Source organism: Zeugodacus cucurbitae, chromosome 5 (assembly GCF_028554725.1).
Source record: "Zeugodacus cucurbitae isolate PBARC_wt_2022May chromosome 5, idZeuCucr1.2, whole genome shotgun sequence".
NCBI classification, from domain to species: Eukaryota; Metazoa; Arthropoda; class Insecta; order Diptera; family Tephritidae; genus Zeugodacus; species Zeugodacus cucurbitae.
In genome coordinates this window covers 71,075,428-71,092,174 of record NC_071670.1, presented here as the reverse complement: position 1 = coordinate 71,092,174, position 16,747 = coordinate 71,075,428, and the positions used below count along the sequence as shown (strand labels likewise).

The window sequence follows — 16,747 nt, the reverse complement described above, 5'->3', positions numbered from 1 at the left end:
TTTAGAATCCGGATCCGTTCCGGTTACGAATATGCGACTGTCGTGAGACTCGTCGTAGTGACCTTTCATCCGTCCTTTCTTAATCAACGTACTTTTCCGTTTCTTTTCCTTCACATTTCAAGAGCTGCTTCGTCGAGTAATAACATCCTTCAGCTTTTTGTAAAATATAAGAGAATTTTATTTTTAAATTTCTTGAAGTTCAAGATGGACAAAATTGGCAACAACTTCTAGATTCTCATCTTTTAGATTCTTCCTAGAAGCATTTTTGCTTGTTATTTATCTGAGGATATGAGATAGCAGCCCTGACATATTACAGTCTCCCTATATTTTCTTTGTTGTACAAATATAATTTTCTTCTGAATGATTTCGGAATGACCAATTTAAAAGAGTTTATCGAAAATCTATATATACTCACGAGCAACGATGGCAAGTACTGAACACTTTTTGAGGCATTGCGTACTACTCGGTGGCTTAGCTAATAACATAACACTATTTCTTCCGCACCAACAATGTATCCATGGCTACTCACAGTCCACGTGTTAATTAAATTATACAAGCGCGATATCTCCAATCGATAGCCAGGGGATATGTAAATATTAATTGAGGAACATTAATATGGCGTCTTATCGCCGCTGATATAAAGTAATGACATTAAGTAATTAATTAACGCGTCGCTAATTGAGAGCACTTATAAATTGAAGCGTAGCTGGTAATTAGTATGCAGTGCACTTTTGAATGCCAGGCATCTATACAAAAATAAGAGAGCTACAATTAAAGACTTCGAGTGAAGAATATTCCGGAAATGTTAAAAACGTGTCTCATCATTATTTCTGGGCTGATACTCATGGCTGAAAGCATGCCGAAGCAGAGGGGTGAAGAGCGGATGCGTTTCTTTATTGATGAAGTCAATCGCGATCATGAGCCGTACGCCAACCTGACGCTCTACATGGTGGACCGCTACATCAGCTCGAAGACCAGCACGCTCATCATAATGGAGAATTGTGAGCTCTGCATGCAGGGATTGCAAAATATGCATACGCGGTTGTTGCGCTACTTCCTGAAGGGCTTCAATCCCACCATGTCGCTGCAGCTGTTCTTTGGACTGCCCGAGGACAGGCTGTGGGACTACAACCTTTTCATCGTTGACTCCATGCATGCTTTCAAGTAAAATTCATCTGTTCATATATTATATTAAAAATTAAGTGTTTATAAAGCCGTCTTTTGTTTTAGAAATATCAGTATCAACATTCCGGAAACCAGTTATGAATACCAATTCCACTTCTTCATAGTATTAACGTTGAAGACGAGATCAAGCGAGGTCGCGGCTCATCATATGAGGGAGATATTCGCCGAATGCTTGCGTTTCAATGTGGACAATGTTGTGGTCATGCTCGAGTTGGACAAAATGAAATTCGGCTTTTTCACTTACTATCTGTATGATAGAGTTCACTGCCGTCAAGGCGGAAAAATTGAGATTCTTCATTTCAACACATATTTCAATGGCAGCTTGGCGCACGACCGTCTCTTTCCCCAGCATTTGCAAAATTTTTACGGTTGTCCTCTGTCAATTTGCTTGCAATTGGGTTATCCCTTACTCGGTTTTCATGGCAATCGCAGTGATCCGGGTCATTTGCAGAATCTGCGCCGACTGGCCGGCATTGAAGGGGATCTCTTGAGGGATCTATCTAAGGCATTGAATTTTCGCGTTAAGTTTTCCATACCGAAGGAGCAAAGTGTAATTGGCTCACATAAAAATTCGACGGGCTGCTTTGCAGAGGTAAGTTAGACGAATTTATTCCTCGTCAGAATTCTGAGAACCTCATTGCATTTAAATGCTTTTAGTTGGCTGCCGGAAAGGCGGACATCGCAATCGGTTGCTTGAGCAGTACGGAGGGTTTACGTCATGTCTTTAGCAATTCCGTGTCATACCATCAGACCCTCTATGTCTTTATCGTGCGTAGTGGCTTGCAATTTGGACCCATCAAACAACTCACACAGGCCTTCTGCGCGAACGTTTGGTTATCGATTGGAGTCTGCTGTATTATCGGCATGATTTTCATACGTCTAATAATAAGTTGCGCTAGTTCGAGCGTGTGCGAGAAGTTGGTTGGACAACGCGAACACAGCGACTCCACCAATTTGATTGTTGTAATGATGGGTAATCCCCTTAAAGCTTTACCGCGTCGTAACAGCGCACGAATATTACTCATGTCTTGGCTGTTAGCAACACTGGTGCTGCGTAACGCCTATCAAGCCAAATTATTCGATAGTTTGCGCATTTCCAGGCGTATACCGATACCGCGCAGCATTTCTGGTCTCGAAGCGAAAAATTATAAACTTATCTCCGACAAATATGTAGATTTCTACCCGAGCAATTTGACGCGCCTTATATCCAACATTACGCAACGGTATCACATAGTGCAGCAGAGTGAAACAGAACGGTTGATCACTTACTCTTTGCTGGACACTTTGGCTTGGCATAATCGTCAAAACTGGAATACCAGTCGTTTGCGTATGTGGATGAGCCGATCTTTAACGTACAGATATTCATGTATTTCCAGAAACACTCTATACTACGTTCGATCTTCGATTACTGCATAAATAAACTGATGACGGCTGGCATTACATCATATACTGCAGAGAAACATGTTAAGAGACATTTCCAGGTAATGAACGCGTTTTCGCAACGCCTGCCGGCCATTAGCAGCAACATGTTGCGGGGACTATACATGTTGTACGGAATGCTTATGACAATAGCCTGTACTCTGTTTGCGCTCGAGCTCTTGACTAGAAACGTGCCATCTGTGAAACGAGCCATGGATTGGATACACTATGTGGGACGGAAGTAGATTGTTAGGTGGCTAAAAATATTATGTTATGTAGTGTCTATTGAATGATATAGTCACCAATTTATTATGCCTCAGTGAGGGTTCATAACAATCGTTGGAAATACAATCTCGCTAGATAGTGCTGTGGAAGGAATGTGTACTTATATAGCTTTAGCTTTTACTATTGCACCGCCCAGCGACATTATGACATACATACGTTTACATCATTACTATTTATTAATAATAACACGCGCTGAAATGTATGCTATGTTTATACAAGTTAATATGTTAAAATTCTGATTAGTGTTTATGGAAATCTGTACATTATTATTATTTAGACTTCGAACAATACTCGTTAAATATTATACAATATTAATGTTAAAATATTCAATAAATCTTCAATAATATTGATCAATATTTTCAAAATTTGTTATTAAACATCTACCGACAACGCGAACAATAGCTCTGTGTGCAATTGAGCATATAGCGCCTGTGGAAATTGCTGGCAGGTGCGATGCAGCATAAACTATTCTATTGGACTCACTGAAACAGGTTCTACGAAGGCTTCCAAGCTAGAACGTTCAGAAGTGAAAGCATCGGCTATTGTGTCGCAGCGCTAAGTCTTAGCGGCTCCTTCTCAGACGGAAGCCGCGAGTCAAGGAGGAAGGAACTTTCCTAAGGCTTAGTTTCATGTTACCATTACACGGCCTTTCGAGTAGATATGTCTGCAATTAAGATAGCGGTAAATGAATTGCTCCGAAGAAGTGTAGCATCCTTCAGGGATGAGCTGCAGAGGATAGAGCTGCAATTATTCATACTGTAAAGCCATTTTATTTTTATATCGGTCTTGTTTAAGTATCGGGTCTCAATGGACTCGCTGAGAACTGCAGAACGGATCAGCTCGCAAGAAAGAGCACTCGTGGTTTCTATTTCTGGAGCTGGGAACGAGCTCCATTTGGCCTAGAGTGGAACGCAAGATGTCTGCGGAACTACTTACTTTTAAAAATTTGCACCTTGTCGCAATAGGCTTTTAAAATTAACCTTACCTATCAAACATATATGGAAAGATTTTCTAGATAAGTAAAACAAAATTATCTTAGGCAAAGTTAAATATGAGAAATATTATTATTTCTCAGGTGCTAATGGAGTGATGTTGTAGAAAGTTATCTTGACAATATTAATAAAGTTGAGTAAAAATTTTAGACTACACATATACCTCTCTATAACTGACTTACTACTTATTCTAGCAATGAGGGTCTAGATTAAAGCAGTGTCTTTAGAAGTACATCTTCCGTAGCGTCTATACCAACACTACCAGAATCGAAGACAAGCAAACCTCGGTATGACAAGACAAAAATAACCGAACTTGTGAACTAAGACATCGCAAAATTACAACGATTATTCTACAACAACTACCAGCCACTGCAAATGCACGCTTAACTATGTGACACTAACAATTTCATCATAAATGTCGCAAATAAAATCACTGACAGTCGAGCGGCAAAAGCAACAACGAGCGGCGAGTAAATGACATTCTGCAAAATGTCAAAATCAGCAGAAGAATGATTGTCATCATTAATGTAAATATCAACATAATTTTTAACAGCGACAACACAAGCAAAGACTGTTGCAACAAGCTCAAATCAAGCCAACAACTGCAATAACAATGACGTTCAACATGTTGCAACCTCAATGTCAACTTCACTTTCATTGTCAGCAACAGTGAAAATTTCCATTTGCTGTTGTTGTTTTTGCTGTTATTGTTGCAGTTGTATCGTTGACTTAACGTGGAATTGGCTGACAGGTCGTCAGGTAGCAGTGGCAGCAACATATTTAAACTTGCCCGGCTCACAACGAGCGCCAGCTAAAGCTGTGGCTGTCACCCACACATGCATATATGTTGTTGGTGGGGCTGCGAAGCAGGCCTGCACTTTTTAACCTCAAGTCAAACCCAAATGCAATGCGAAGCTTGTTGCTGTCATCGGCATGCTATGCGATGCGATGCCATGCGGTTAAGTTGCTGATATATTTATGTGCATCAAAAGTGAATTATTAATATGGAAAATAAACTTTCACAGGCGTTGCATATGTGTGTGCGTGTGTGTGTGTGCATACTTGCTCTTTTAAATAATTGCAAACGGAAAGGGAAGTGCTGGTTTGCATTTGTTGAAGCTTGAGTAAACTTCGGCTTGTGTGCGCATTACATACTTGAGCAGTATTTATGCTCGTGCTACATACACACATACATACACACAATGTTTGTGTTGTAAATATGCGGCATTTATGAGATTTAAGATTTAACATATGCACATACAGCGGTTATTCCAACATTTAATCAAGCTTAAAGCGGTAGTCAACTGAGAGCCTTTAAAATGCTTAAGTACTTGTGGGTTTTCGTTTGCATTTCGGATGTGATATAATTTATTCTTTAAAATCTCACAATTTTTATAAGAAAATTTTGTTTGAAAAGAATATGGAAAAGATATGGATCAAGAGCATACATTTTTGAAAAGGATTCCAACCATGTATTAACCTTCTCTGTAATTCATAAGAATCAAATCTAAAAACGGCCCTGAATATCACTAGAGCGGAGTGGGATGGGGACGAGGTGGACAAATACACGGATATAAGTATCTATATGGACGGATCGAAACTAGATAAATGAGTTGAAGGTGGTGACTTTTTAGATACCAGAATCGCTTTCCGACTACCACATCATTGCAGTGTCTTTTAAGCGAAGATCACTGAAATCAAGACAGTCCTTCTCGTATTGACAAAGAAAATTGAATTCAAAAAGTTTTAAATTAATAAAGCCTCTTAGAGTCTTTTCGCATTTAGTGAAAGAATGTCGTGAGCCATTAGTCGAACTAGTTCCCTTTTTAACGATAAACCTGCAATGGGTCCCTGGACATACTGATGTTCCAGGTAACTGTGAATCAGATGAGTTAGCCAGATAAGGTTGTTGATGCTGTTGGATTCTAATTAAAAGGGGCATGCCTTTGGCTACTTGTAGACATTTAATTGCTATGCAAGTCATAGATTTAACTGCACTCACTATGGTTATAACTCATACAGCTCATTGTTCAATCGACTGCGGTATTCGCCGTTGCCAATGTTCAAGTGTCCATAAATCCTTTGCAAAACCTTTCTCTCGAAAACTCCTAGAGTCGTCTCATCGGATGTTGATATCGTACACGCCTTTATACCATAAAGCTGCACGGGAATAATGAGCGCCTTGTAGATATTGGTTTTTGTTCGTCAAGAGAAGACTTTATTTTTCAATCCAAATTCAAAGTAGCACCTGTTGGCAAGTGTGAGCTTGGGTTGGATTTCCATTGTTGGTGTAGTTGATGCTGTTTCCATGGGAGCCAAGACACGAATGTGCTGGCTGTTAGTTTGATGACAGAAGACCACCAGACCATTCGATCCGCTTCCTTATCCGGTCTGAAAAAAGCAGAACTAACGGCGCGGGTGATATTGATTATTGATTATTACTGAAATTTTAAAGGAATGATATAAGAACTCTAGTAGAAGTGCTAACAGGTCACTGTCTGATTGGAAGACATACCAGCAAACCGGTGATACCAGACAATGATTACTGCAGGAGCTGCCAAGAAGTAGAAGAAGAAGAAGACCTGTTGTGTATCCGTGCCCATGACAGTCGGTTTTATGTAACCGGAATGGATCCGGATATTTATCTGGTCAAGGACTGATCAAAGGATCGCAACCTCAGGCTAGCGAATTCCCCTCAACATTGTAAGAAATTTACTATATTCTATAGCAATAACCTCCCTATATTAGTCGATCATTTTAATTTTTTGGTTTTGATATTGTGTTTTGGAACAGATGAAAAGCTGTTGGACTCATAAAGAAAGTTTTGCTATGATTAAGTTTGGTCAGATATCTAGACTAAGGAATCCGATCATATTTATAAGATTGTTAGACTTTTTAAATTTTACAGTTTGCTTATGCCGTTATTTTTTAAGAATAGTGTTTATTGAAATTACTGAAAATATTTTTTTAATTCGTCTAAGACCTCTTGAGGATGAGGAATGGATGAATACGTAACTTCCTTAAAACCAGTAGCTGACTTTTGTTATAAACTTTGCTAAGATTTAAGCCACTACATTAAGAGCCGTTAGTATTATTGTAATTAAAATGTTTATTCAGCAATTATGTAACTCGCCACTTTACACTCAATCTTGCATTAATCAAATTCTGCTACAGCCACGACTGCGTACACACACACACACATGAACAAGGGCATGCCATGCACCCAGCGCCGAAGGAGAAGAAGTAATAACTAAACTATTCGCACTTTGCTTGTCATCAGCACACACACGCTTGCAATGCGCTTGCAATTTGTTAAGTCAACAGCACTGCACATGACATGCAACTAATTTCACGCCAGCGCTAGTGCAAACTAAGCACCAACAACAACAGCAACAACAGTGCCATCATCATCATCATCATAATGCGAGCAAGCAAACAAACAAATCGCTTGAAGTGCCACTGGAGTACATGAAATTGAATTATAAATGAGCTCAAGTGATTTTTCCATTACCGAACACCGCCAAGTGGATGGTGGCGAAAGCAAAAAAAAAACAACAACATCAACAACAAAAACAAAAACGCACACAAATAATAATAATTGCTCGGTGTAAGGGGTGTTGCACATTAGCAGCTGCCACAAATGCTAAGTGTAAATTGCCGCAAATTGTAGCAAATGTGGCAAGTGCGCTTCACCGACTGCCTGCTGTTGTTGTTGTTGTGCATGCGTGTGCAAGTGAAGGCTCAAGATGTGCGCAAAGAACCAACGGCGAACGAACGAGCAGCACACACTTCGGCTGCACTTTTGGCTGTTCGCGTGTGGGTGTGTGTGTGCGTGTGTTAGTTTTTCTCTGATTCATTTGCAACATTACACTTGCAACCACAAAACCCTAATTGCGCATTTTGCGCCGATTGCGACGACTCCTTCGGTGGCTTTGCCTCACACGGTGGCGCGGCGGCGGTGGCGGTGGCTGTTGTTGACTGCCGCACACCCCGGCCCGCACTTTGCCTCGGGTGCGACGCCGTTAAGTGGCAAATATGTCAGCGTCAGGCGGCATAATTCAACTTGAAGCGGCGTGTAAGTGAAGTGGCCGTGCTGAGCAGCACAGCTTAGTAGTTGCTACTGTTGAAGCCGCGTACGGTGGCATGCCGGGGAGTGAGGTGACTGCCGCTATTCCCGCCGCATCCTCTTTGTGGCCGTTCTGGCTGCGCCTACAGCGTTGCAAGCTCGCACATTGTTGCGGTTGTTATATGGTACATCCGTTCGCTGAGTGTGCGCCGCTGCATATGTTGCATGCCACCAGAAACAACAACAACGCATTCGTGCGTTTGTGCTGACGTTTGCGTTTTCATTCAAAACCGTGTCAAGATGGCAAATTTATGTGCGTGGCATTGGTGGCACATTCGGCTTGACAGCCGTTGTGGATATATGTGTTGTTGCATTAATTGAAGAAGTCCATTTGGTGGCATGCTGAGTGAGTGTCAAAAGCACTAAATTATATAGTAAATCATTTTGATGATAATTAATTCCGCACACTTCATAGACATTTGGCCTGGGCCCCTAATGCATACCTGCTTCACTTTGAAAGGTGCTGATATAGTACACGCTGAATATTAGGGAAATATTTGTAATAATGACATAAATATAATATAATAATATTTTTCAATAAAGAAATTATTTTTATACCCTGAACAGGGTATATTAAGTTTGTCAAGAAGTTTGTAACACCCAGAAGGAAGCGTCGGAGGCCCTATAAAGTATATATATGTATAAATGATCAGTATGTTGAACTGAGTCGATTTAGCCATGTCCGTCTGTCTGTATATATACGAACTAGTCCTTCAGTTTTTAAGATATCGTTTTGAAATTTTGCAGATGTTATTTTCTCTTCAAGAAGCTGCTCATTTGTCGGAACTGCCGATATCGGACCACTATATTATATAGTTGCCATACAAACCGTACGATCGGAATCAAGGGCTTGTATGGAAAACTTCCGCATTTTACTTCATATCATCACGAAATTTGGTGTGAGTTATTGTTCATAGAAATAGTTTAATCTCCAAAAAAATTGTTTAGATCAGTTCATCTGTAAAATATTACTCATACGCCACTGCAACCAACACTGGGAGAAATTTAAAGAAGCAGGGCTTTCGGTCCCTAACGATTTAAAAGGAATGTAGATTTCTGGGAGCTCATAACTGAGGTATTTCAGTCACTCTTGTCAACAAATGCTACGTTGGACTGACTAGCCAATTGAAAAGTAAAGTCCTCTCTTGACGAACAAAAACCAAACTCTGATATATGGGGCAGAACCGCGGACTGTATCGATATCCGATGAGACGACATTAAGGTTTTCGAGTTTTGGTATTTCCAATTGAGAAAAAAGAAAAATTCAAATTTTTGAATTTCCATGAAAGAATTGAAAGTTGCAAATATGGATAGTTCTAACTTCGAGACTTTAATATTGCAGTTCAAGACATGAACAAATTCAACTAGTAGTCTTTATTTTAGCATCAAACACCAACGTTGAACTGCATAAACTTCGACTTGACATATCGAATAACAACAAAAGTCGGCAGAATTATGGCGGAAACAGTAAATACGAAACACATCGGCATATCCAAATAAATAAATGTATGTATGTATGATTTCACTTGCGCGTAACACATTGTGCTTCAAAGTATCGAATAACCGACATTCAAGCGTCAATAATTTATTCATAACCTCACATTTATTATGCAAATATTTTGCGGACATACAATCAACCGTCATTGGGTACTGCTGTGCAGGCACAAACGAAATCAAGCAATAACATAAAAGCCATATCAAACAAACACACAAAGATCAACAACACAAAGAGTGTTGCCACATGGCCGACCTGCACCCGGACCCCAACCGGAACGCAGCATTTCTTTTGGTGAGCGTCGGTGGGCGCCTGGCGCGCATGTGAGAAGCGGTGGCCAAGCGCATTCGCTTCAATGACTGACTAACTGACGAAGTAAATATATTTTATTGCTGAGTGTTGTTGTTGGTTGTTGACAGGAAGTGTGCGAATAAGCGTCACGTTGTTGTTGTTGCAGCCGCTGCTTGACTGATTTTGCTATGTTGTTATTGGTGTTTTTATAGCTCTGCTGATTTGCTTATTTTCGTTTTGCTGCATTGTGTTCTGTGCGTCTGCGACACATTCACCAAGTCTGGCTCATTTGAATTAGGTTGCATAATAATTTCATTGCCCCGAAGCAGCGCTGATAAACGCACGCACACACACACATCCGGATTTATGTGTGTATGTAAATAAAGTGAAAAGAATAAATGTTTATTTATCGAGAATATCCTGGATGACTATAATGTTTATGCTTATGAAAGCAATAAAATTTTCTAAGCAATTTACAAATTATTTGCCTGCACAAACACATAACATAAATAAATATTGGCTTAAATAGGTTATTTAACAGTACAGGGTGCTGCAAGAGGCATACATATGTTTTTAATAAAGGATTTGCTTGAAAATAAAAAACCATATATCAGAAGCTCTTTTAATAATATTTTGTTGACACTCTGATGTTACCGATGAAAAATGGTCGAAATCGGTTAACAACCACGCCTACTTTCCGATTTTGAATTCTGTCGGATCTCTTCCCTTTACAATATACATATGTATATATCAGGAACCAATGAAAATATCGGAACAAACTTGTATATATTATTTATAATGGTAAATATCACAGATATTTTAAAGAAGTTCAGAGTGTTTCTGTGCTATAAATGTAAATATATATACCCAACCTTAGCCCTACTTGTTGTATTCAAATTTTTTCGATTTTTAGAAAATAAATAACAATATTTAAAAATATTCCAAAAAACAAGTAAGGAAAGGCTAAATGCGGGTGCAACCGAACATTTTATACTCTCGCAATTTATTAAAGAAATTTAATTTAGATAACACACAAATTTACCCATAAATTCGGAATAAAGTTTAATACAATAACGAAAATCAGTATATATAGTATATGAGGGCTGAGGTAATTCCTGAACCGATTTCATTCATTTTCACCAGCAAGGTACACTATATCCAAGACTATACGCTCACTTAATTTTGCTAAGATATCTCACATATTAACCAATACATATGTATATGCGGAATAAAGCCACAGTATTTTTGAAAAACCTATAATTAGGTACAGGGGAGCTAGGAGATGTTATGACCCAATTTTAATAATTTTTGGAAAAGAGACACACTATTAGAAGAAAACAATTTCCTCTGAATTACATTAAATTATCTGAAATTTTCGGTTCAAATTTACCCTTAGGCGCTGAGATCAACATGTTCGATATCTGGGGCCTTGAAAAGTTATAGTCCGTTTTCGACAATTTTTTCACAAGTGAAACCAGAGATGATATGCACTAATTGTGTAAAGTTTTATTCCGCTATCTTCATTGGTTCCTTATGTTTACATTATAAAGTGAAGGAATAAGATGGATTTCAAAATTGAGTTATAAGGAAAGTAGTCGTGGTTGTGAACCGATTTTGCCCATTTTTTATCCGTGTTATCAGGGTGCCAATAAAATATTATATACCGAATTTCATTGAAATCTGTCGAGTAGTTCCTGAGATATGGTTTTTGACTCATAGTGTGGGCGATGCCACGCCTATTTTTCATTTTGTAAAAAAATCTGAGTGCAGATTTAGTGTTTTTGTCGTTTTTCGTTAGTGAGTTAACCTACTTTAGTAACTCTCAACCTAACCTTTGTATGGGAGGTGGGCGTGGTTATTATCCGATTTCAACTATTTTCATGGTGTGTGGTGGGGTACGTATGAGAACCGACTGAAGAAAGTTTAACCAAACAAATAACCCATTTGGGGGGGGGGGGGGGCCACGTCCACTTTCCCAAAAAAATTACTTCCAAATATGCCCCTTCTTAGTTTTGCCCATTTTCGAAAGTAACCTCCTCGGGGTGCCAAGGAATACGTGTTCCAAGTTTTGTTAAGATATCTCAATTTTTACTCAAGTTATCCGTTGCACGGACAGACAGGATCTAACTCGTTTAGTTTCAAGACTTACAAACAACCGTTATGTGAACAAAACTATAATACTCTCTTAGCAACTTTGTTGCGAGAGTATAAAAAATTCGTACATTCATATTCCGTCACCCTGTATCTGCCCGCCGGCGAAATAACGAAGTAGGCAATTTATATTATTTCGCTTTGATTCTCATTTATTTACTTGGCTATTGCAGCAGCAACGCTGACTCTGATCAGCAATTCATTTCGGCAAAGCAAATTTCGTTGTTGCTTGCGGCGGCAATTCATCAACATTCTACTTAGCTGTAAAGAATACGAGGGCGAAAGCAGACGTACCCTACGCGATGCTAGTTGCTGAACCAAATCTGTCTTCCCCCATTCGCTTGGCATATGACTATATCAACTGTTTCTATTACGTATTTGTTAAATTTTTATTCCGTGGAGTTGTGCGAGTGTTCACGTTCATCACGTCGCCTGCCAAGAAATAAAGAAATCGTAAAATTGCATGCCGCATATGCTGATTGTGTTGCAAGCGCTGCTGCTTTGCTGCATATGTGGCAAGTTGCGTGAAATTTCATGCATCTGTCAGTGGCAGCAGCAGCGGCAGTAGCTGGAAGCAGACACAGAAGCGATGGCGGATTGCCTCGAAACACTTGGCATATTCTTGGCAAGCTTTCTGTATTCTCCGTTGCATTTGTTGTTGTTGTTGTTGGAAGTAACTTTTCAAAGTACTTTATTTGCTAAGCAAAACACAAGGAAGCTGGTTGCATCAGGTTGTACGAGTATATGAGGGGGTCTGTGCATTTATCATGTCTGTCTGACATTTTGACGAATTTCTTGGCAAATGCTTGGGATAATCAAATGTTTTCTACATTTTCCTTTTTATTTGCCCATTGGTGGGGCTTTGAAATGCATTCACTGTATTATTATTATTTTGGTTTAATTTGTTGTTGTTAAATGTTTGTTTGTTGTACTCTAAATGAACTCCTTTGATTGCGTTCCAGTTGATTGATGGCGAGGAAAGTATTATTCTCCTGTTGAAGCTTCATTTCGAGTCAGCCGGAAGAGAGAGCATTTCGAAAGAATGATAAGATTAGATAAAATGGGGTTCCTGAAATTTCCAACACGTCTTCTTTTTCATTTCCTATGGTCGGGAACCCACATTATGGACACGAGGAATTTTTCCACAAGTAAGCTCAAACCATCTAGCAGTTCTTGACTACGCTTGAATTAATCTTTGGGGACGACAAAGACAGTAATGCCGTCTGACTCTCTGTCCATATATTTTCCTCCTTTATTCTTATAGCAAAACCTTTTATAGCATGATCTTTCTTCTTTCGAACATTTCACCTTTCGGAACCATTCCCTTTGGTTCATTGTATTGTTACTAGAAGCCCTGGAATAATTAAAAACATTGTTATGAAGTGAAGACACTTTCTCCCTTCTGCTAAACTGCTAAATTCTCTGATAATTCCACTTTTATTTTTCCTTAATTACGGAGTTCATCAACTGAAATCTCTGTTAATCCGAACTCAATATCCGAGAGCCTCAAGATGATGACAATTTTTAATTCACTTTAGTTCAATGAACCAGCCACATTTAGGCCATATTTTCACCAATCTGTTCCTATGCTCATAAACTCAGGATTTTTGTAATAAATGAAAGCAAAAAAAAAAAAACGAAGGAAAAAGTAAAATACAAATTTTCATAAAGTCTTAACGATTCTTAAATGATGGATGACGTCCGCCAAGTAAATTTTGCCTACACTCTGATAATTTCATGCATCTTAGCTGATGAAGTAGTCTTAATAGATTTACCGGCAAAAAAGTGCTTTGGGATGAGGTAGTCTTATCTAGAAAGCCATTAAACATATTCCTCGCACAACAACACCAATACCAGCGTTGAGTTGTTGTTATTGAAGCGGCAACATTAGCGACTTCACACAGTTTCCCTACGAAAATTTCACGCTGGGGAAGCGGAAACTTTTGCTTTTGATAAAAATTCTGTAGCGACAGCTCCTCCTGCTCCAGAGTGTAGCCTACATGTGGGCGCGCAGCGAAGTGAGCTGGAGCAGTCGTAGTCGTAGTCGTCTACAATACATAAGTGCAAGAAAATGTACAAAATAAACTTTTGGCATTGATTTATCATAATTTCGTTTATCAATGCATTCGATTAGGCTGCCGAGGAGCCGAGCCGAACAATGTCCATTCAGTGTATTCAATCTTCATTAGCGTTGGGTGGAAATATATGTTTGTATCTCTTATTTATTTTAGCGGTGTTAGCTTGGGATTCTGAAATTTAAAAATTTACTTTTAAAATTAATTCAAAAAATTTAATTTTCTTTTTTAATTTGAGGAGTTTGATATTTTCCAAATCTGTTAATAATTAAAGACTCCAATGAGACGGTGTCACAAACCCACTTATAGACATCAAACTGTTTCAAACTCATAAACGGCTGTCATAACTTCTGCTTTTCCTCTCTCTTTCATAACTATAAAAGCCGTTTGCTCCCTTCAATGACTAAGCAACCTGCTGCCGGTTGAGTTGTCCAGTCAATTGTGCAATAATCGATAGACAACGATGGTCAGTTGCTCTTCCTTGATGACATTATTGTCGTCCATTGCACTCAACGCACGCTTTTTCTTAGTATTATTGTTGTTGTTTGTTTCTTTGGGCAGTTACCACCACTATTTTATGCAGTTTCAAGTGTAGTTGACATCACCAACCACCAACCACCATCCACTGTCCGCTGACGATTTGATGATGTCATTGTTGTCACATTTTATCATTTGGGCCTCTGGCCGTACTCATCGATTGCTCTTGGCAACACGTGTACTTGATTATCAATTGCTTGAGGCACGCTGAATGCTGAGCATTTTTGTATGTATTTGTTGTTATTTCGATACTCGCTTCTACGTTCGTGTTGTTGTTCGCTTTGAGCTTTGCTAGATGGATCTCAAAGTCGGAGGCTGTCTGCTTCTTGGTGCTGGCATTTTTTCGGTGTGAGTGTGTGTGTCTGTATTCTCGATTGATTGAAATTCACTCGAGCAATTGCAAATTGGGTACGTGTTCGAAATTCGAGTTTGTTTGGGTCTAAATTTGGCTGCATGGATGATTTACTCTGCTGTTGCCGTAAAAAATATAAAAAAATTTAGAATTTAATGATGTCTATAAATACGCAGAGGTTGTTGGCCTGGGAAGTCGCAGTCATAAGCATATGTGTGAAATTATGAGTGTGGTGAGTATGAACTTTCTAAGAAAAAAATTTATTTTTTTAAGTGTTTGTAAGATTTTGAGCTTCATATTCTCAACTTAATTGTGAAAAATATGAATATCTGAAAATTTGCTTCATTGTAAATTCCAATAGACTAACGAAAATCATTATTGTACAAATACTCACCGTAGTGTTCACTTTCGATTCTTACTTTAAGAGAAAACACAATTGATTCCGAATCGTTATAAAGGGTATTTAATAAAAAATTGGCGATGTTATACAAATGAAAGTTATATATGATTTATATGTTTGATGAATTGTTATGACAATGTTTGTTTTCAAAATGTTAATATATGTATATAAAAAATGTATTATATATTGATAACCGTGATGCTGCGAAAAACGGAGGTGCTTAACGATCGGCTACGTATCGACGAAAGGTGGCGCGAGATCCTTTCTCGTTCCTTTTTGTTGAACTTTTGTGCTGAGTGGTGTCATCATGTTGATGTATGTGTATGTTTGTGTGTGTGTGTGTGTGTGTGGTGTTCTCTCTCGTGATGAGGTGAATGTAACGTATCAGTGTGGTGCTTTTGATTATGTGGTGATTGGTGTGTTTCTGTGTGGTGAAATGATTTGGCTGTGCGTCTTCCTTCAGACTCATTTAGCCAATTATATTAGTGAAGGGATGCTGAAGTAAGTTCTGGACCGATTTCACGCACTCTCGCCACCAACTCACAATATATCCAAGATTTTACGTTCACTTAAATTTGCCAAGATTCCCTCTGAATTACATTAAAAGATCTGAGAGATTTACCGGAATTTTCGGTAAAAAATTAAACTCAGGCACCCAGGTCTTCATGTTCGATATCTGGGGCCTTGAAAAGTTATTGTCCGATTTCGAAAAATTCTAAATGAGCGATGTCACACCTCCAATGTAGTATTTGTACGACGTTTCATTGCGATATATTCATTAGTTATTGTTATATATATATATGTATATTGTAAAGTGAATTAATGAGATTAAATTCAGAATTATATTATATTTCAACTAGGCGTGGGTGTGAAACGATTTCAATCACTTTTTCCTGTAAAATATCAAAACATTGTTGCATACCAAATTTAGTTGGAATTGGTCACATTTCGTTCGACGATTTGTATGGTCTTTGAGAGACAGAGCTTTTGTTCTTTGCGTGCTTTTATTCTTTCCGCGAGTAAAAAGGGTTCTAATACCCTCCGAGGAGAAATGATCATCGTGTGAAATTCGAAAACGAAGGAAGATAAAATTAACTTTAAGATAAAAACTAAATGAGTTCAGCTTTAAGCAGTCAACTATTACCGCTGTCTCAGACAAATGGATCAATAGAATTAAGTACCGTTATAATACCGTATTCTTTTTCCTTCACTTTCACACAACTGTAACTATTTTTAACACGTAAACTTTTTTTTTGTAAATTGTATATGTTTTCACGAGCAAACTGGTTTCCCTTTCTCCATACAATCGATTTCCCCGCAAATAAATCATTTTATTGCTTGAGTCATGCGACTCCAACATTTGCCTATTATTTTCACATTTTTCAATTTCAGCTACATGATGCCACTTTTGTTGCTGTAAAATATTTATGCAAAGTCGC

General features: G+C 38.6%; 1 protein-coding gene across 1 annotated transcript; it reads left to right on the top strand.

Moving 5' to 3' along the window:
• Window positions 1–802: 802 nt before the first annotated feature.
• On the top strand, window positions 803–3,070 carry LOC105218318 (uncharacterized). Its single transcript, XM_011193831.3, is given in 4 exon segments — window positions 803–1,164; window positions 1,231–1,777; window positions 1,843–2,509; window positions 2,512–3,070. Coding segments are annotated over 4 exon segments (1,914 nt in total). The 3' UTR covers window positions 2,850–3,070.
• The last annotated feature ends 13,677 nt before the right edge of the window (window positions 3,071–16,747 follow it).